Consider the following 14589-nt stretch of genomic DNA (forward strand, 5'->3'; position numbering starts at 1 on the left):
TCAAATTCATAGAATTATGGCTGCCTTTGCCTCCCTAGTGCTAAGAATAAGGGTATATGCTCCCATGCCCTTGTTTTCTTTTATTAGGGGTACTAGTCATGGAGCTCAGTGCCTTAGATACTAGGCATCTTCTCTGCATTGGATCTGCAGTGCCTTAGGTGACCTGTAATCCAGGGGTTCTGACACTTCCGGGGGGTTATAGGAGTGAGACTTCCATTTGGCATGTTTTGAGACAGGCTCTTGTCACCCAGATTTGCCTCAAACTTGCTCTGAAACCAAGGATGACTTTTAACTACTACTGTTCTTCCTCTACTTCCTAGATAGGCTGTAGACATACACTACCATGCCTAGATTGAGAATTCTTGACTATTTGAATGTTTTCAAAGATCTGTAGGTGTTTTTATGCAAAAGCTAAGAATTGAAATTTCTGGTGGACACCATGAATGCTATTTTAGTTTGACTGTACTTGTGTGTTGGATTCTGTCTTTGGAGCCGAGTTGATGATTAGCAAGCAGTTTCCATCAGTCCAAGTGGGCAGCTGATAGGCCTCTCCCAGGATCCTATCTTGTATCTCTGGGTGTTTACAGAAAACAAATTATTTAATGGCTGCATTAATGATAGCTCCAGATGTCTGTCTGTCTCTGTGCCTTGAGGAGCTCGCCTTATGAAGGATAATGGTATTAGGAGTACATTTTTGTAGGTATGTGTATGCATATGTACATACATATAATTAAAAGTATGTATATAATGACTATCTTGACGTTTCTTTTAAATTAATTGGAAGAAAAAAATGGTTAATGGATGCCACAAAATTTACAATGTGTTTATCATCTAGGTGGAGTGACTTTGATTAGGGTCCGTTAGACGTCTTTCTACTTTTTCATAGGTTTTAAAGCTGATAAATTTAAAGCAAACAACTGGCATATAGTACAAAAAGTGTAATCTTCTTTAATCTATAGCATTAAAAGTTCCTATTTCAGAAGTTAATTGTAGTGGTGTACACTTGTAATCCCAGCACGTGAGAGACAAAGGCAGGAGACTTACCACACGTTATCAGCCAGCCTAGGCTATACAGTGAAATCCTGCCTCAAACATTTTTTTTTTTTTTAAATAAAAAGCCTTTCATATCAGAGCATTATACATCTGTGAATTCCAGTCTAATCTGTGTAGAGCATGTTCTGTGCCTCCTTCTACATAGGAGGAGGCAATCTGAACATACAGTCAGGCCTGTTGATAAGTCCTGGGCCTGCAGGTCCACACTGCTAACAGCTGCCTTAGCTTTCTGTCAGCTGCTAAATGGTTTACATTTTTGAGACTTTAAAATGTTAGTTTTCAATTCTATAATAGGATAATAGCCTGAGTGTGTGTATGTGTGTGTGAGGGAGAGAGGGAGAGAGGGAGGGAGGGAGGGAGGGAGGGAGGGAGGGAGGGAGAGAGAGAGAGAGAGAGAGAGAGAGAGAGAGAGAATATATGAATGTGAATGTTGGTGTCTGTCTAGGTCTAGGTGTGTGCATATTTATGTGTGGAGGTCAGAGGTCAATGCTGGATATCATCTTCAGTTTCTTCTCTACCTTTTTTTGAAGAAAAGGACTCATTGAACCTAGAGCTCACTAATTGGCTACACTGGCTTGTCTGTAAGCCTCAGGGGTCTTCCTTTCTCGACTTCTTGGGAGCTGGGATTACAGTTTGTACTGCTGTGCCTTAGTGTTTTATGTGGGTGCTGGGAATCCAAACTCTATTTGAGCCATGTCCTCAGGCTGTTGTTGGTTTAAGATTTAATTATTAGGTATATGTATGAGTGCCTTTATGAACTCCTATATGCCATGTGTATGTAGGTGTGGTTATGAACTACTTCATGTTTGTTGGCACCCAACCCTGGGTCCTCTGAAAGAATGGGAAGCACTTTTAACCACTAAGCCATCTTTCTAGCCCCTTCTCAGCCCGTTTTGTTTTTTGGTGCGATGCCTGCTGCCTCTGCCTCAAGAGTGCTGCGATTCCAAACATTCAGGAGGAAGATCAGAGTTTAAAGACTGTCCTTAGTTACATATAGCAAGTTCAAGGTCTGCCTTTGCTACATGACATCGTGCCTGACACAAAACAACCAAGAGTTTAGGAACAAGGATATGCAAACAGTGTCGACAAAGAGTCCTGTAAATATCTATTAAGATGGGCTACAGAAGCTTAGGTAACTGACAGTCTGGAGTAGCAAGCATATGAGAAGGTGTAATGCATGATCCATGTTTTATAGAAAATTTTAAGTGCATGTAAAACAAAAGAGACTGGTAAAATGATCCTTTGTGCTTTAAAATCCAGCATCCGTAGTTCCATCACCTGCAGGGTCTGTGTATTTGTTCCACCCTGAGACAGGGTTTCTCTGTGTAGCTTTGGTGCCTATCCTAGATCTTGCTCTGTAGCCCAGGCTGGCCTCAACTCACAGAGATCCACCTGGCTTTGCCTCCCAAGTGCTGGGATTAGAGGCTTGCGCCACCACCACCTGGCTATTAGTTTTTTCTTTTTAAGGTGGTTTCTTTGATCGTATTTAAACGAAATAACAGTGATCCTTAGTAAATATCAGATTAAATTTACCCTATTAAAAAATATTGGACTGGGTGGTGGTGGCACAGGCCTTTAATCCCAGCACTTGGGAGGTAGAGCCAGCCCAGGCTACAGAGTGAGTTCTAGGAAAGGTGCCAAAGCTACATAGAGAAAGCCTGTCTCAAAAAAAAAAAAAAAAAAAAAAAAAAAATTAATGACCCTGAGTCTCCTTGTAACCGTTTTTCTTCTCGTTTCCATAAGGTCCGAAAGGCTCTTCGGAGTGCCGAGGCCTATGAAAACTTTCTGCGCTGTCTTGTTATCTTTAACCAGGAGGTGATCTCTCGAGCTGAGCTTGTACAACTAGTCTCTCCTTTTCTGGGGTAAGTGAAATGAGGAGTGTAGCCCTAGTACTTGGGCTGTGACGATGCAGAGATTGTAGGGTAAATTATAGACAAAGGTAGTTGAGTAGTTGTCACAGGTGACAGTGTCAGGAGGGCCTTGGGAGTCTTCTCGTATAGCGTCAGGATGGGAAAACAGGTAGAACTTGGTGTGGTAGCACATGTCTTTAATCCCAGTACCAGGGAGGCAGAGGCAGGTGAGTTCTGAATGGCCTGGGTTACATAGAGAGCGCCTGTCTCAAAAAAAAAAGTGTTCACAATGTATCAGCTATGGTGGTGCACTCATGGTCTCTTGACTGTCTGACCAGCACTAATATTTATAGACACTGATCTCCCAGGGCTGTGGAATCTTGATTGCATTTCCATCCTGAGGATTATATGAATAATGAAACAATATTCTTGAGCCAAAGAATGGCTTCTTAGTTTCTTATTGTCTTGTTGGAGAGCATTATATAAGGAAAATGGAACCTAACTGGTTAAAGGATGCCTCTCAGGTAGAAAATAAGTGTCTGTGGTAGCCGAGTTGTGACCCAACCATGAATTGTAATGTTGTTCCTCATAATAACTGCATCTTGCCTTGAATTGCTTACCAGCTTTTGGTTTAATTCTTAGGAAATTTCCTGAATTGTTTAATTGGTTTAAAAACTTCCTGGGTTATAAGGAGTCTGTACATCTGGAAAGCTTTCCAAAGGAACGAGCTACAGAAGGCATTGCCATGGAGATAGACTATGCTTCTTGTAAACGACTGGGCTCTAGCTACCGAGCCCTACCAAAAAGTTACCAGCAGCCCAAGTGTACAGGACGGACTCCTCTGTGTAAAGAGGTAAGAGTCAGCCTTGGTTCTTCAGCTTCTTCCAAAGAGGGTAGTGATAGGACCAGGGCCAGGATTTTTTTAAAGTTTTCGTTTATTTATGTCATACGTGTATATGCATGTAAGCTGTGGTCTGCTTGTAGAGATCGGAGACAACTTGTCAGTTGCTTCTCTCCTGCTACCACGTGGGTTCCAAGGATCAAACTCAGGTGCTCGGGTTTGGTGGCAAGTGTCCTTATTTATATGATCAATCCTCTTATAAGAAAGGCCAAAATTTCCCTTACTCTATGCTTTATAAACTGTCTTAGTTTGGTTTTCTATTGCTCTGCTGTAACACCATGACCAAAGCAACTTGGTGGGGGGTGGGAAGAGTCTATTTGGCTTATGCTTCCATATCATTGTTCATCACTGAAAGAAGTCAGGATAGGAACTCACACAGGGCTGGAATTTGGAGGCAGGAGCTGATGCAGAGGCCATGGAGGAGTGCTGCTTACTGGCTTGTTCCTCATGACTTGCTCAGCTTGCTTTCTTATAGAACCCAGGACCAGCATCCCAGGGATGGAACCATCCACAATGGCCTGGGCCCTCTCCATCAATAACTAATTAAGAAGATGCCCCACAGCCAGACTTTATGGAGGCAATATCTCAACTGAGGGTCCCTCCTTTCAGATAACTCTAGCTTTTGTCAAGTTGACATAAAACTAGCCAGGACACTTACCAAATGTTTTTTCCTCTCTGTAGCATTGTCTTTTTATTGAGAATACTTAATTACCAGTAAGTTTTTACAAGCTTTTCTTCCTCCTCTTTTACTACCCAAAGGTTTTAAATGATACCTGGGTTTCCTTCCCATCATGGTCTGAAGACTCCACTTTTGTTAGTTCCAAGAAGACTCAGTATGAAGAACATATTTATCGTTGTGAAGATGAACGATTTGAGGTATCCTCCTTTGTGATTTGAAGTTTGGGGCACAAGGACGATGTGAAATTAAGGGGTATTTAAATACTATGTATGAGTTAGCTTAAAAAAAGAAAAATAAAAAAGAGAGCTGACCCTAGTAAGACTTACATTGTAAAGGTGGTTGCTGGGATGAGAAATCTCGAATGGATGAATCAGCTGGTAGAGATCTCCTATTGCAGGAACGGAATTTCTGAAACTAAGATCAGAAATCTCCACTATTTCGATGACATTTACACCTAAGAGAGTCAGTTGTATTTTGCATGTATGTATCTGACTTAGCTTATTGAGTACACTGAGTTGACCGGTCTGCTGCTTCAATCAGTGGGAGAGATCTCCTGCCAACGTAACTCTGCCAGAATTCCGTCTTCAGAAGATTCATATGCGGTCTCCCCACTGACTGGTGATTGCTGTCTTTTCTCCATCTTAGTTAGGTTCTATCACTGTGATAAAATGCTATGACCAAGACAACTTAGAGTTTAACTTGGTTTAAATGCAGAGTGTGAGAGTCCATGTAGTAGAGGGAAGGAATAGCTAGGAGCTCACATCTTGGTCCATAACCAGGAGGCAGAGAGAAGACATTGAGAATCATACTAGTCTTTTGAAACCTAGAGGTCCACCCCCTAGTGATACACCTCTAATAAAACCATGCCTCCTTACTTTTCCCACACAGTTTCACAACCAGGGATTAAGTATTAAATATATGAGCCTATTGGGGCCATCCTCATTCCAACCACCACACCCCTAGAATTAATGGCCTGGTCAGTCATTACAGAAAAATAAATTGTATTAAGTGTTAATTTCTATAGGAAGATTTTTTTTCTTAATTTATTACTATTTTTTTATTTTTATTTATTTATATAGCGAGAAAGGGTTTCTCTGGATATTTCTGGCTGTCCTAGAACTCTCTGTAGACTAGGCTGGCCTTGAACTCAGAGATCCACCTGCCTCTGCCTCCTGAGTGCTGGGATGAACGTGTGCACCATCACATCTGGCTTCTATGGGAAGTTTTTAATCAAGCTGAAGAACATTTTTAGCCGAAGGCAATGGAGTATACCTATAATCCCTGGGCGGGGAAGGCAGAAGGATTTAAGAATTTATGGTCATTGTCAGCTGCATCATAAGTTGGACACCAGTCTGGGCTACATGGTTCGATGTTTCAAAAGTAAAGGATAATCCTGAATTTGTTGCCATTGGGTGTGAAGCACTAACTTAATATTCAAATGTTTCAGACCTATTTAAGTTAGTACCCTCCTAAACCCTAAACTCTTTAATCTCACAACTGTCTTTTTGGATTGTATTCTTACTGTAGGTAATGGTTTTCTGCAATTGAAGAGAAGTTCACAGGCCAGACATAGTGGCTCACATTTGTAATCCCAGCCTTTAGGTAGCAGAGGCAAAAACTTGCCACAAATTGAAGGCCAGTTGGGTCCATATAGCAAGTTCCAGGTCACCCATAGTAAGACTTTGTCTCGGTATAAACAAAAGTGTAAGGAAATGGATCAGTATAATAGCCTCCTCTTAGGCCCCTGTGGTCAGCAGTGCTAAACAGTATGTGGTAGGAGTTTTGATAGGAGTGATGACTGCTAATCAATTTATGTGCTTTATGACTTATGTCTATGGCATTTCTTCCAGAAACCAACCTTATGAAAGTAGTAGGTGCCATTGTTGATATTTTACAAAGAGTCTTACATGGCTCTCCTCCTTATTCTCCCAGCTCTGCTGTGTTCTGGTTTCGGGCCTGAGCACCCTCTTTTGTTCTTTTTTTGTTTTAAGCTTGATGTAGTTTTAGAGACCAATCTGGCAACAATCCGGGTTCTGGAAGCAATACAGAAAAAACTTTCCCGCTTGTCTGCTGAGGAACAAGCCAAATTTCGCTTGGATAACACCCTTGGAGGCACATCAGAAGTTATTCATCGAAAAGCACTCCAGAGGATATATGCTGATAAAGCAGCTGATATCATCGATGGTCTGAGGAAGAATCCCTCCATTGCTGTTCCAATTGTCCTCAAAAGGTCTGTATCTTCTGGCTTTTACATGCTTTGTGACAGGTTCAGTATCTGATTAAATAGGGCTTTGATTTTCCACATGGTTATCTTATCAGAACTCCAGTTCTCTCTTTTCTTGTTGGTTAGCCTTTGGGGACAGAGTAGAATGGGGGAACTTAAATAGGGTTTTATATACCAAATAGAACAAATTCTGACAGGAAACGGTTGAAGGACTAGAGATGTACTTCAGTAGTAGAGTGCTTGTGTAACATGCATAAGTCCCTGAGTTCAATTCCCTGTGCCTTAGAGAAAAGTGAGTTAGTGTATGATAGGGTGCTTTGAATTTATATTTGAGGGTTGGGTTTTAGTTTTTGTTTCTCAGTAGATTGCACTTTGGACCATTTGTATAACATGCTTGGTAGGCAAATGCTTTACCATATCCCAACGTGTGTGTGTGTGTGTGTGTGTGTGTGTGTGTGTGTGTGTGTGTGTGTTTGTGTTTTGTTTTGGAATAAGTTTTCATATTGTCCAGACTGTCTTTGAACTTGCGATCTTCCTCGTCACTAAATGCCCTCTTTTGGATTTTGCATTTCCATTAGCTCAGTAAACATTCTAAGTCATGACAGAGAAGCAAGTTCAGTGTTGCTTTAGTTGGCCAAGGAGAACTCACTTTTGAAGAATCCTCATCAAAGCCAGATGTAGTAGCTCATGCTTATTATAGTCTTCACACTAGGGAGGCAGAGGCAGGAAGATTGCTGTAAATTTGATGTTAGCCTGGTCTCCAAGTCATCCAATGCTTCAAAGTGAGGCCTTGTCTCAGAAACAGCTCCATGCTCCTTCATAAAAACCTCTTTTTTTTTTTTTTTTTCTTTCTTCCTTCCAAGACAGGCTTTCTCTGTGTAGACCTGGTTGTCCTGGAACTGTTTCTCGAGACCAGGCTGGCCTTGATTTCACAAAGATCCACCTGCCTCTGTTTCCCACGGGCTGGGATTAAAGGTGTGCACCACCAAACCTGCCTTCCATTCAATTTCCAGAATTCTCACAGAAAGAAGCCAGATGTGGTTGCTTGTGCCTATAATGTCAGCATTGGGGAGGTGGAAGGCAGAATTGCTGTAAGTTTGAGACTTGTGTGGTCTGTGTACCAGGCCAAGGCTTCACTGCAAGACGTGTCTAGAAAAACAAGCCCCCTTGAGGGGAAAAAACCTCATTTAGATAATGTCAAGGTTATTAACTCAAGTACCAACAATTGACCAGATTTTGCATAGGTTCGCGTTTTCATCAAATCAAATAAGCCTGGCATATTTCTCATTTCTAAACCCTCTGAATTCTCACATTGTTCTTCACACCTCTTCCCACCCTGCTAAGGTTGAAGATGAAAGAGGAAGAATGGCGAGAAGCTCAGAGAGGCTTTAACAAGGTGTGGCGGGAGCAAAATGAGAAGTACTACTTAAAGTCTTTGGATCACCAGGGCATCAACTTCAAACAGAATGACACCAAGGTCCTGAGGTCTAAGAGCTTACTCAATGAGATTGAAAGCATCTATGATGAGGTGAGCTGGGTGATTCTACATCTCTGTCAACTTTGCTCTCTGTGTTCAGCCTGGCTTTGACTCTGCAGTCACTGAGAGCTGCTGGTTCTTGCTTCATGACTAGAGTCCATCATAGCTTTTGATTCCTGGTCTACCACTTTAAACCTAAGACTCATTGTTACACTTAGTTCTTCCTCTAGTTTCCCAACTTACCATTCTACTTTCTGTTTACACTTTCTGCTCCCCACTTCTCCCAACAAATGTCTTGTGTTTATGGAGACCTTCTTACCTACCTCATCTTCAAGAGTGTCAGTATCCCTGTCACTCCGCACACTCACTGAGAGTGTAAATAGTAGTAGGAGCCAAGAATCAGAGGGAATATGACCTGTACTAGGAGGTAGGGAGCTTTCCAAAAGTTGTCCTGAGTTTTGAAGAATAAAAATACTAACTGAACTTTTCACTTAAGTGTCTATGTTTGATCATGTTAACCTCCATTTGACAAACTCCACCCTAATATTTTATATCTTCCGTAAATGATAATCTAGAATTTTAAAGGCAATTCTCTTAAGTCCTCAGTATCTAGAAGTACTAATCTTTAGTACCTATGAATATTTGGAAGAGAGACAAAAATTGTTAGGTCAGTTCCTGTATTTTGGATTGGGTATCCATTATCATGTCTCTGTCTGACTGTTTTGAGATAGGATCTCATTACATAAGCCCAAACTGGTTTAGAACTTTCACCTTTTCTGGCTTAGCCTCCCAAAGGCTGGAATTATAGATAGGTACCACTGTGCCTAATTTCCACTATGATTAATAATAAAATGCAACTGCTGGTGTTGTTTTTTTGTTTGTTTTTGTTTTCCAAGACAGAGTTTCTTTGTATAGCCCTGGCTATCCTAGAACTTGGTACTTGGCTTTGTAGACCAGGCTGGTCTCACTCAAAGATCTGCCTGCCTTTGTTTCCCGAGTGCTGGGATTAAAGGTGTACTACACCACCACCACCACCACCACCACCACCACCTGGCATTGCTGATGTAGTCTTGTGGGCTTGTTGCTGTATACATGTCACACAATGCTTTTTTGTCTGTTCCATCAGAGACAAGAACAGGCTACAGAAGAGAATTCTGGTGTACCTGTTGGCCCACACCTCTCACTTGCCTATGAAGACAAACAGATCCTAGAAGATGCTGCTGCTCTGATTATCCATCATGTGAAGAGGCAAACAGGCATTCAAAAAGAGGACAAGTACAAAATCAAGCAAATCATGCATCATTTCATTCCTGATCTACTGTTTGCTCAGAGAGGTGATCTCTCAGATGTGGAAGAAGAAGAGGAGGAAGAAATGGATGTGGACGAAGCCACAGGGGCACCTAAGAAGCACAATGGTGTCGGGGGTAGTCCCCCTAAGTCCAAGTTGTTATTTAGTAACACAGCAGCTCAAAAGTTAAGAGGGATGGATGAAGTATATAACCTCTTCTATGTCAATAACAACTGGTATATATTTATGCGACTGCATCAGATTCTCTGCTTGAGGCTGCTACGGATTTGTTCCCAAGCTGAGCGGCAAATTGAAGAAGAAAACCGCGAGAGAGAGTGGGAACGGGAGGTGCTAGGCATAAAGCGAGACAAGAGTGATAGCCCTGCCATACAGCTGCGTCTCAAAGAGCCTAGTGAGTGCTTAGACTGTTGGCTTTCAGAACGTATGGAGGGTGGATGACTGGCTTCAGGGTTTCATGAAATTTGCAGCTGCCTTAGATTGGAACTAGGGTTCATATCCTACCTCTGCAATTTAATTGGTTGTGTAACCTTCCTTAAACCCATGAACCCACAGATGAACCAATAAAATGGAGGCAGTAATTGTTACTTTATGGGGTTGCTTGAGGGCTTAGGGAAAGATATATATATAGCACCTTGTACAGTACCCAGTTTATGGACACATGGGGTCCATCGTTAGCACTGTGGACATGTGAGGGATGGGAGATTCATTGGCTAGGTTAATGAGCAGTGTTTCAGATGAGAAGAGATGTCAGAGTTCATTCCATCCCATAACAACATATAAATTCCTCGTTATTCATGCTTATGACAAATAGGAATGTTCTTAGATGTGTGTTAGCAAGCTTCTCTTTAATGGGCTTCATGGCTCATCCTGATATTTTCTGAAAAGGGATTGGGACTCAAAGTGGTGTGAGACACAGCAAAGGGGTAAAGAGAATTCAAGAAAAGGAAAGCCAAGGGCTCATTAAAGAAGCTGCTGTATGCTTGACGCCATTCCATGCCGTGCTGTGCTGCCTACTTCCGTTAACGGTTTTGTTCTTTAGGTATTTAACCTGAGAGCTGGACGCTTCCATGCAGACTTCCTTTCTATGCTCTTCATGAAGTAGTAATAACTGTTGTGGGAATCCTGTGCACAACTCTAGCTTCTTATCTGTTGAACTGATGGCTCCAGGAATCCCTTTGAAAGGCCTTTATCTGTATTAGACCTAGCACAAAAGAAACAGCTTTGGGGCTTAAGTGTGATAATTTCTTATGTTTAGTAGAAATTACAAATACAGTAGCAAATCTGGGCCTGATTACTGTCTTAACCTGGACTTAGGCTGCAATAGTTTGTTCTTGGGTGATCATGCCAGTCATAGCTTTGGCGACAGATCTGTGGTTTGGACTCCGCTTTATCCTAGCATATTTCAGAGGCTACCTGCTTCTTTCATGGGCTTAGACAAGGTGATATTCTGTGACAAAACTCTAGCCAGTAGCGTGTTTTAAACAGTAATTGTTTGTTTTGCCTGTCTGTGACATCCACCTAGTTTGGCTTAGGTGGATCTTTTTTTTGTTTCCCCTTAACAAATAGGTGGCCAGTTAAATCAGTGAGAAGAGTTCCTTTTGTAATTAACATTTTTAATGAATTTTCTATTGAAATGCAACTAGTATGCACAAAGGGACAAAAATATGAATTTTTCCGTGTTGGGGGTGTGTGTGTGCAGAGGCCTATGTACAGGGAGGCTAGAGGAAAGCATGGAGTATCCACTAGTATGCTATAGCTTACGCCTTGAGGCAGGGTCTCACTGAACCTGTAGATAGGTTGGTGGTCAGCGTACCTTAGTGCTTCTCTCTCTTCCCACCTCAGTGCTGAGGGTCAGGTGGTGACAGCCAGGCTTTCATAGGCGTGCTAGGGCCCCTTTTGTGTAGGAAGTGTTCTTATCCACTGAACCATTTCCCCTGCCCCACAAGTAGAATTTTATAGTTCTATACATTTTTCTATAATGATCATACTTTAGTCAAAAAAGAGAATAAGAAAAACAAAGTAAAGGCTCAGTAACCTCTGCACCACTGTTTTGATTTCCAGCCTTTTTTGGTATTTGAGAGAGGGTCTCCTGCTACAAAATGTTCACTGACCAAGAACTTGTTATGTAGTCTAGGCTGGTTTCAAACTCTCAGAAATCCTCTTGTCTTAACCTCCCCGGGGTATAGGCTGTGCCACACTGGCCAAGATGAGGTTAGTTTTGAGCTCTGTATATATGGGTGCTATTCTGGTGGGTGCTATTTCGGTGAGTTGAGGAGTCCCCACTCCTAGTACCCTGTCCTAATTGCTGTCTCTACTAGTCCGACTTGTCCCAGCTGTCGGGTGAAGTGCTCCATGTGCGACAAGGACAAGTCATTTTATATAATTTGTGGGGTACAGTGTTGCAGATTCATTTTAAAGAAAAGACATGATAAAATCAGATATTTTGATGCCGGGCTTACCAAGAGGTCTCCAAGTGCTAGCTAGCATCTAACTATGCCTGCCTTTTCTTGTCTTGCTCACTCTTCATTGAAATAGCTTCATGAGCTTATGTCCCCCTTGCAAATGGTTTTGTGTAAGTGGAGGAGGCAGCAACTTGAATGGGATGTTTTGGGATATTTTGCTCTCAGATGACAGAGAACTCAGCAGTGCTGTAAAGTATCTTTTCCGTGTAGTCTCTCTGTGTTGGAAGCTATTGTAGAACTTGCAGTCACTGTTCTGGGATGGACGGTGCTGGTGATTACAGCCTCCTATAGATTTCATCTCTGCTGGAATTGGGTCCAGTCAGACATGTTTTGCATATCTGGTGTTTGTTCTTTCAAAGGCTGTATAGGCCAGCTATGGGATTCCCTGCTCTCTGTCTTTGAGCTTGTCTTAGCAGAGTAAGGTCTTATCTCTCTCATCTTTCCTATAGTGGATGTTGATGTAGAAGATTATTACCCAGCTTTCCTGGACATGGTGCGGAGCCTGCTTGATGGCAACATAGACTCATCACAATATGAAGATTCACTGAGAGAGATGTTCACCATTCACGCCTACATTGCCTTTACTATGGACAAGCTAATCCAGAGCATCGTCAGACAGGTGAGAGGGTATGCTAGAGGCTAGGACTGCCAAGGGAAGGTGTCCTAACCTAAAAGTAGGTTAGGCAAAGAAAAAACAAGATTTCTATGGGAAAAGGAAAGCAACTTAACCATATACAGTGTTTATAAATGTGTGTCTCTGAAATGGAAAGGACCAAGTTAGAGTGAAGTCTGTTGTGTGGCTTTTCCAGGAGAGACAATGAACAAACATTTCTTTACCCCTTATGATGCACTGACAACAAACCAAAGAAATATTTCTAACCAAATCTAGCTCAGTGAACCATTACGTTTATTGGGGTTATTTAAAGAACATGGGTAACCCAAAGTTAGCGCTTCATTGAAAAGTCCACCATACATTGCCTGGCTGGCAATTCACAGAAGCTGAATCCTTGGAGCTCCTGCACAACCAGAAGGAAGCTTGATCTATTGGAGGGTGTCTTCTCCCCAGATGTTGTTACTGCTTTTACAGGAGGATAAGAAATTCAGCATCCTCCTTAGCTACATTCTAGGCCAGCCTGGGATACATGAGACCCCTGTTGTGTGTCAGGGGGTGTCAATTCTAAGTCAAGTTTTCAGAAGCTTTCGAAACTGTTTCCTTTACTTACTGACTCTTGTACGCTTTTACTTCCTGAGTCTGATGTTTCTGTTCAGAGGAGATAGCTGTACAACATCTGTTTCTCCTGTTAACAAAGCATGACTCTTCCAGCCTTGGAATGGATCTTAAGTTGTTCTCAGTGTACCTTTGCAGTAGTGTGACCCTCCTCAGAGCCTGTGCTAATGGCCACTTAAAGAAAACATAGAGGTTCACCTCTTAACGTTTTCTGAGAAGGAAGCATAGATGTAACATTGCCTTTTCTGTAGATGATGGTGATTCTGTCTATTTGCCTTATTTAATATTAGAAGTCCTTTAAAATGTTCTGCCCACCTCATTTATCTGAGACTCACTGTGTTAAGTTTGTGGTTGCTTTTATGTTTTATTTTTGGAATTTTTCAATATGTTGAGTTGTTTGTGACAGGATCTCACTATATAGCATTGACTGACCTTGAACTAGTGTTATTCTGTGTCAGCTTCCTGAGTACTGAGATTACAGGTGTGAGCCAACCAATGTGATTCTTTCTAACTGTATTATCCTTCTGATAGGAAGGTTGTCACAGGTTTCTGCTTCCTGGATAGACTTCCTACTAGTATTCTGAACTCCCTAGGGGATCAGAGTACACGAATTCTGTGAACTAAGAAGATAGAAAAAGCAAATTCTTCCCTGGAGTCCACATTGCTTCTGTATTGTAGAGAAAGGCTTAGAGTTCCCTTGAGGAAAATACTGACTCTTGCAAAGGACCCTTGCTTTTCCCTTGGCTTTGGAAGGATATATGCCTCTGTATGCTCATAGAATCTAGTCAGGCTTGGTAAAGAAAGCTGAATGTAACTGAATCTTGTGTCTTACCCAGAGTTGTTTGTGAGGCAACTCTAAAAGTTGAAAAGCTACTTAAGCCTTCCCATAAGGGGTCTGGGTGATGACTGACAGTCAGCTATACTCATAATTTGAAAGACAAATCCCTATTGATTCCCTAAATGTATATAAATTACCAGCACCACTTCCCCCATGTATGTTTCTGCTTCTAATCTTACTATTGGCTACAGCTAGGAACAAAGTCTTTCATAGTACCAAGCCAATAAAATTAGCTTTCATAAGCCTTAAGTTAGTTTTTTAAATAGAATTTATTTACTTAAAAGAATCTGGTTATGAATTTGTGTGGTTAACGCTATCAACATACTTTTAAAAACTGGAAAACAGGAGTTTCCTCCAGAAAACCCAAATCCATGTGTTTTTAAGACATTCAAATTTCTTGTCTTATGGTTTTATTGCTGGGAAGAGATACCGTGACCACAGCAACTCTTATAAAAAGAAACATTTAGGCTGGGCGGTGGTGGGGCACGCTTTTAATCCCAGTACTCGGGAGGCAGAGCCAGGCGGATCTCTGTGAGTTCGAGGCCAGCCTGGACTACCAAGTGAGTTC

General features: G+C 41.7%; 1 protein-coding gene across 7 annotated transcripts in view; it reads left to right on the plus strand.

Moving 5' to 3' along the window:
• Positions 1–14589, plus strand: part of Sin3a (SIN3 transcription regulator family member A) — a 67883-nt gene that overhangs the window by 35200 nt on the left and 18094 nt on the right. For all 7 annotated transcript variants that reach the window (XM_076576355.1, XM_076576359.1, XM_076576354.1 and 4 more), the window contains exons 10-16: positions 2797–2915; positions 3546–3756; positions 4564–4680; positions 6475–6713; positions 8052–8235; positions 9311–9884; positions 12405–12574. In XM_076576355.1, coding sequence (XP_076432470.1) covers positions 2797–2915; positions 3546–3756; positions 4564–4680; positions 6475–6713; positions 8052–8235; positions 9311–9884; positions 12405–12574 — 1614 coding nt within the window. The remainder of the gene's footprint in view (positions 1–2796; positions 2916–3545; positions 3757–4563; positions 4681–6474; positions 6714–8051; positions 8236–9310; positions 9885–12404; positions 12575–14589) is intronic.

Source organism: Peromyscus maniculatus, chromosome 7 (assembly GCF_049852395.1).
Source record: "Peromyscus maniculatus bairdii isolate BWxNUB_F1_BW_parent chromosome 7, HU_Pman_BW_mat_3.1, whole genome shotgun sequence".
NCBI classification, from domain to species: Eukaryota; Metazoa; Chordata; class Mammalia; order Rodentia; family Cricetidae; genus Peromyscus; species Peromyscus maniculatus.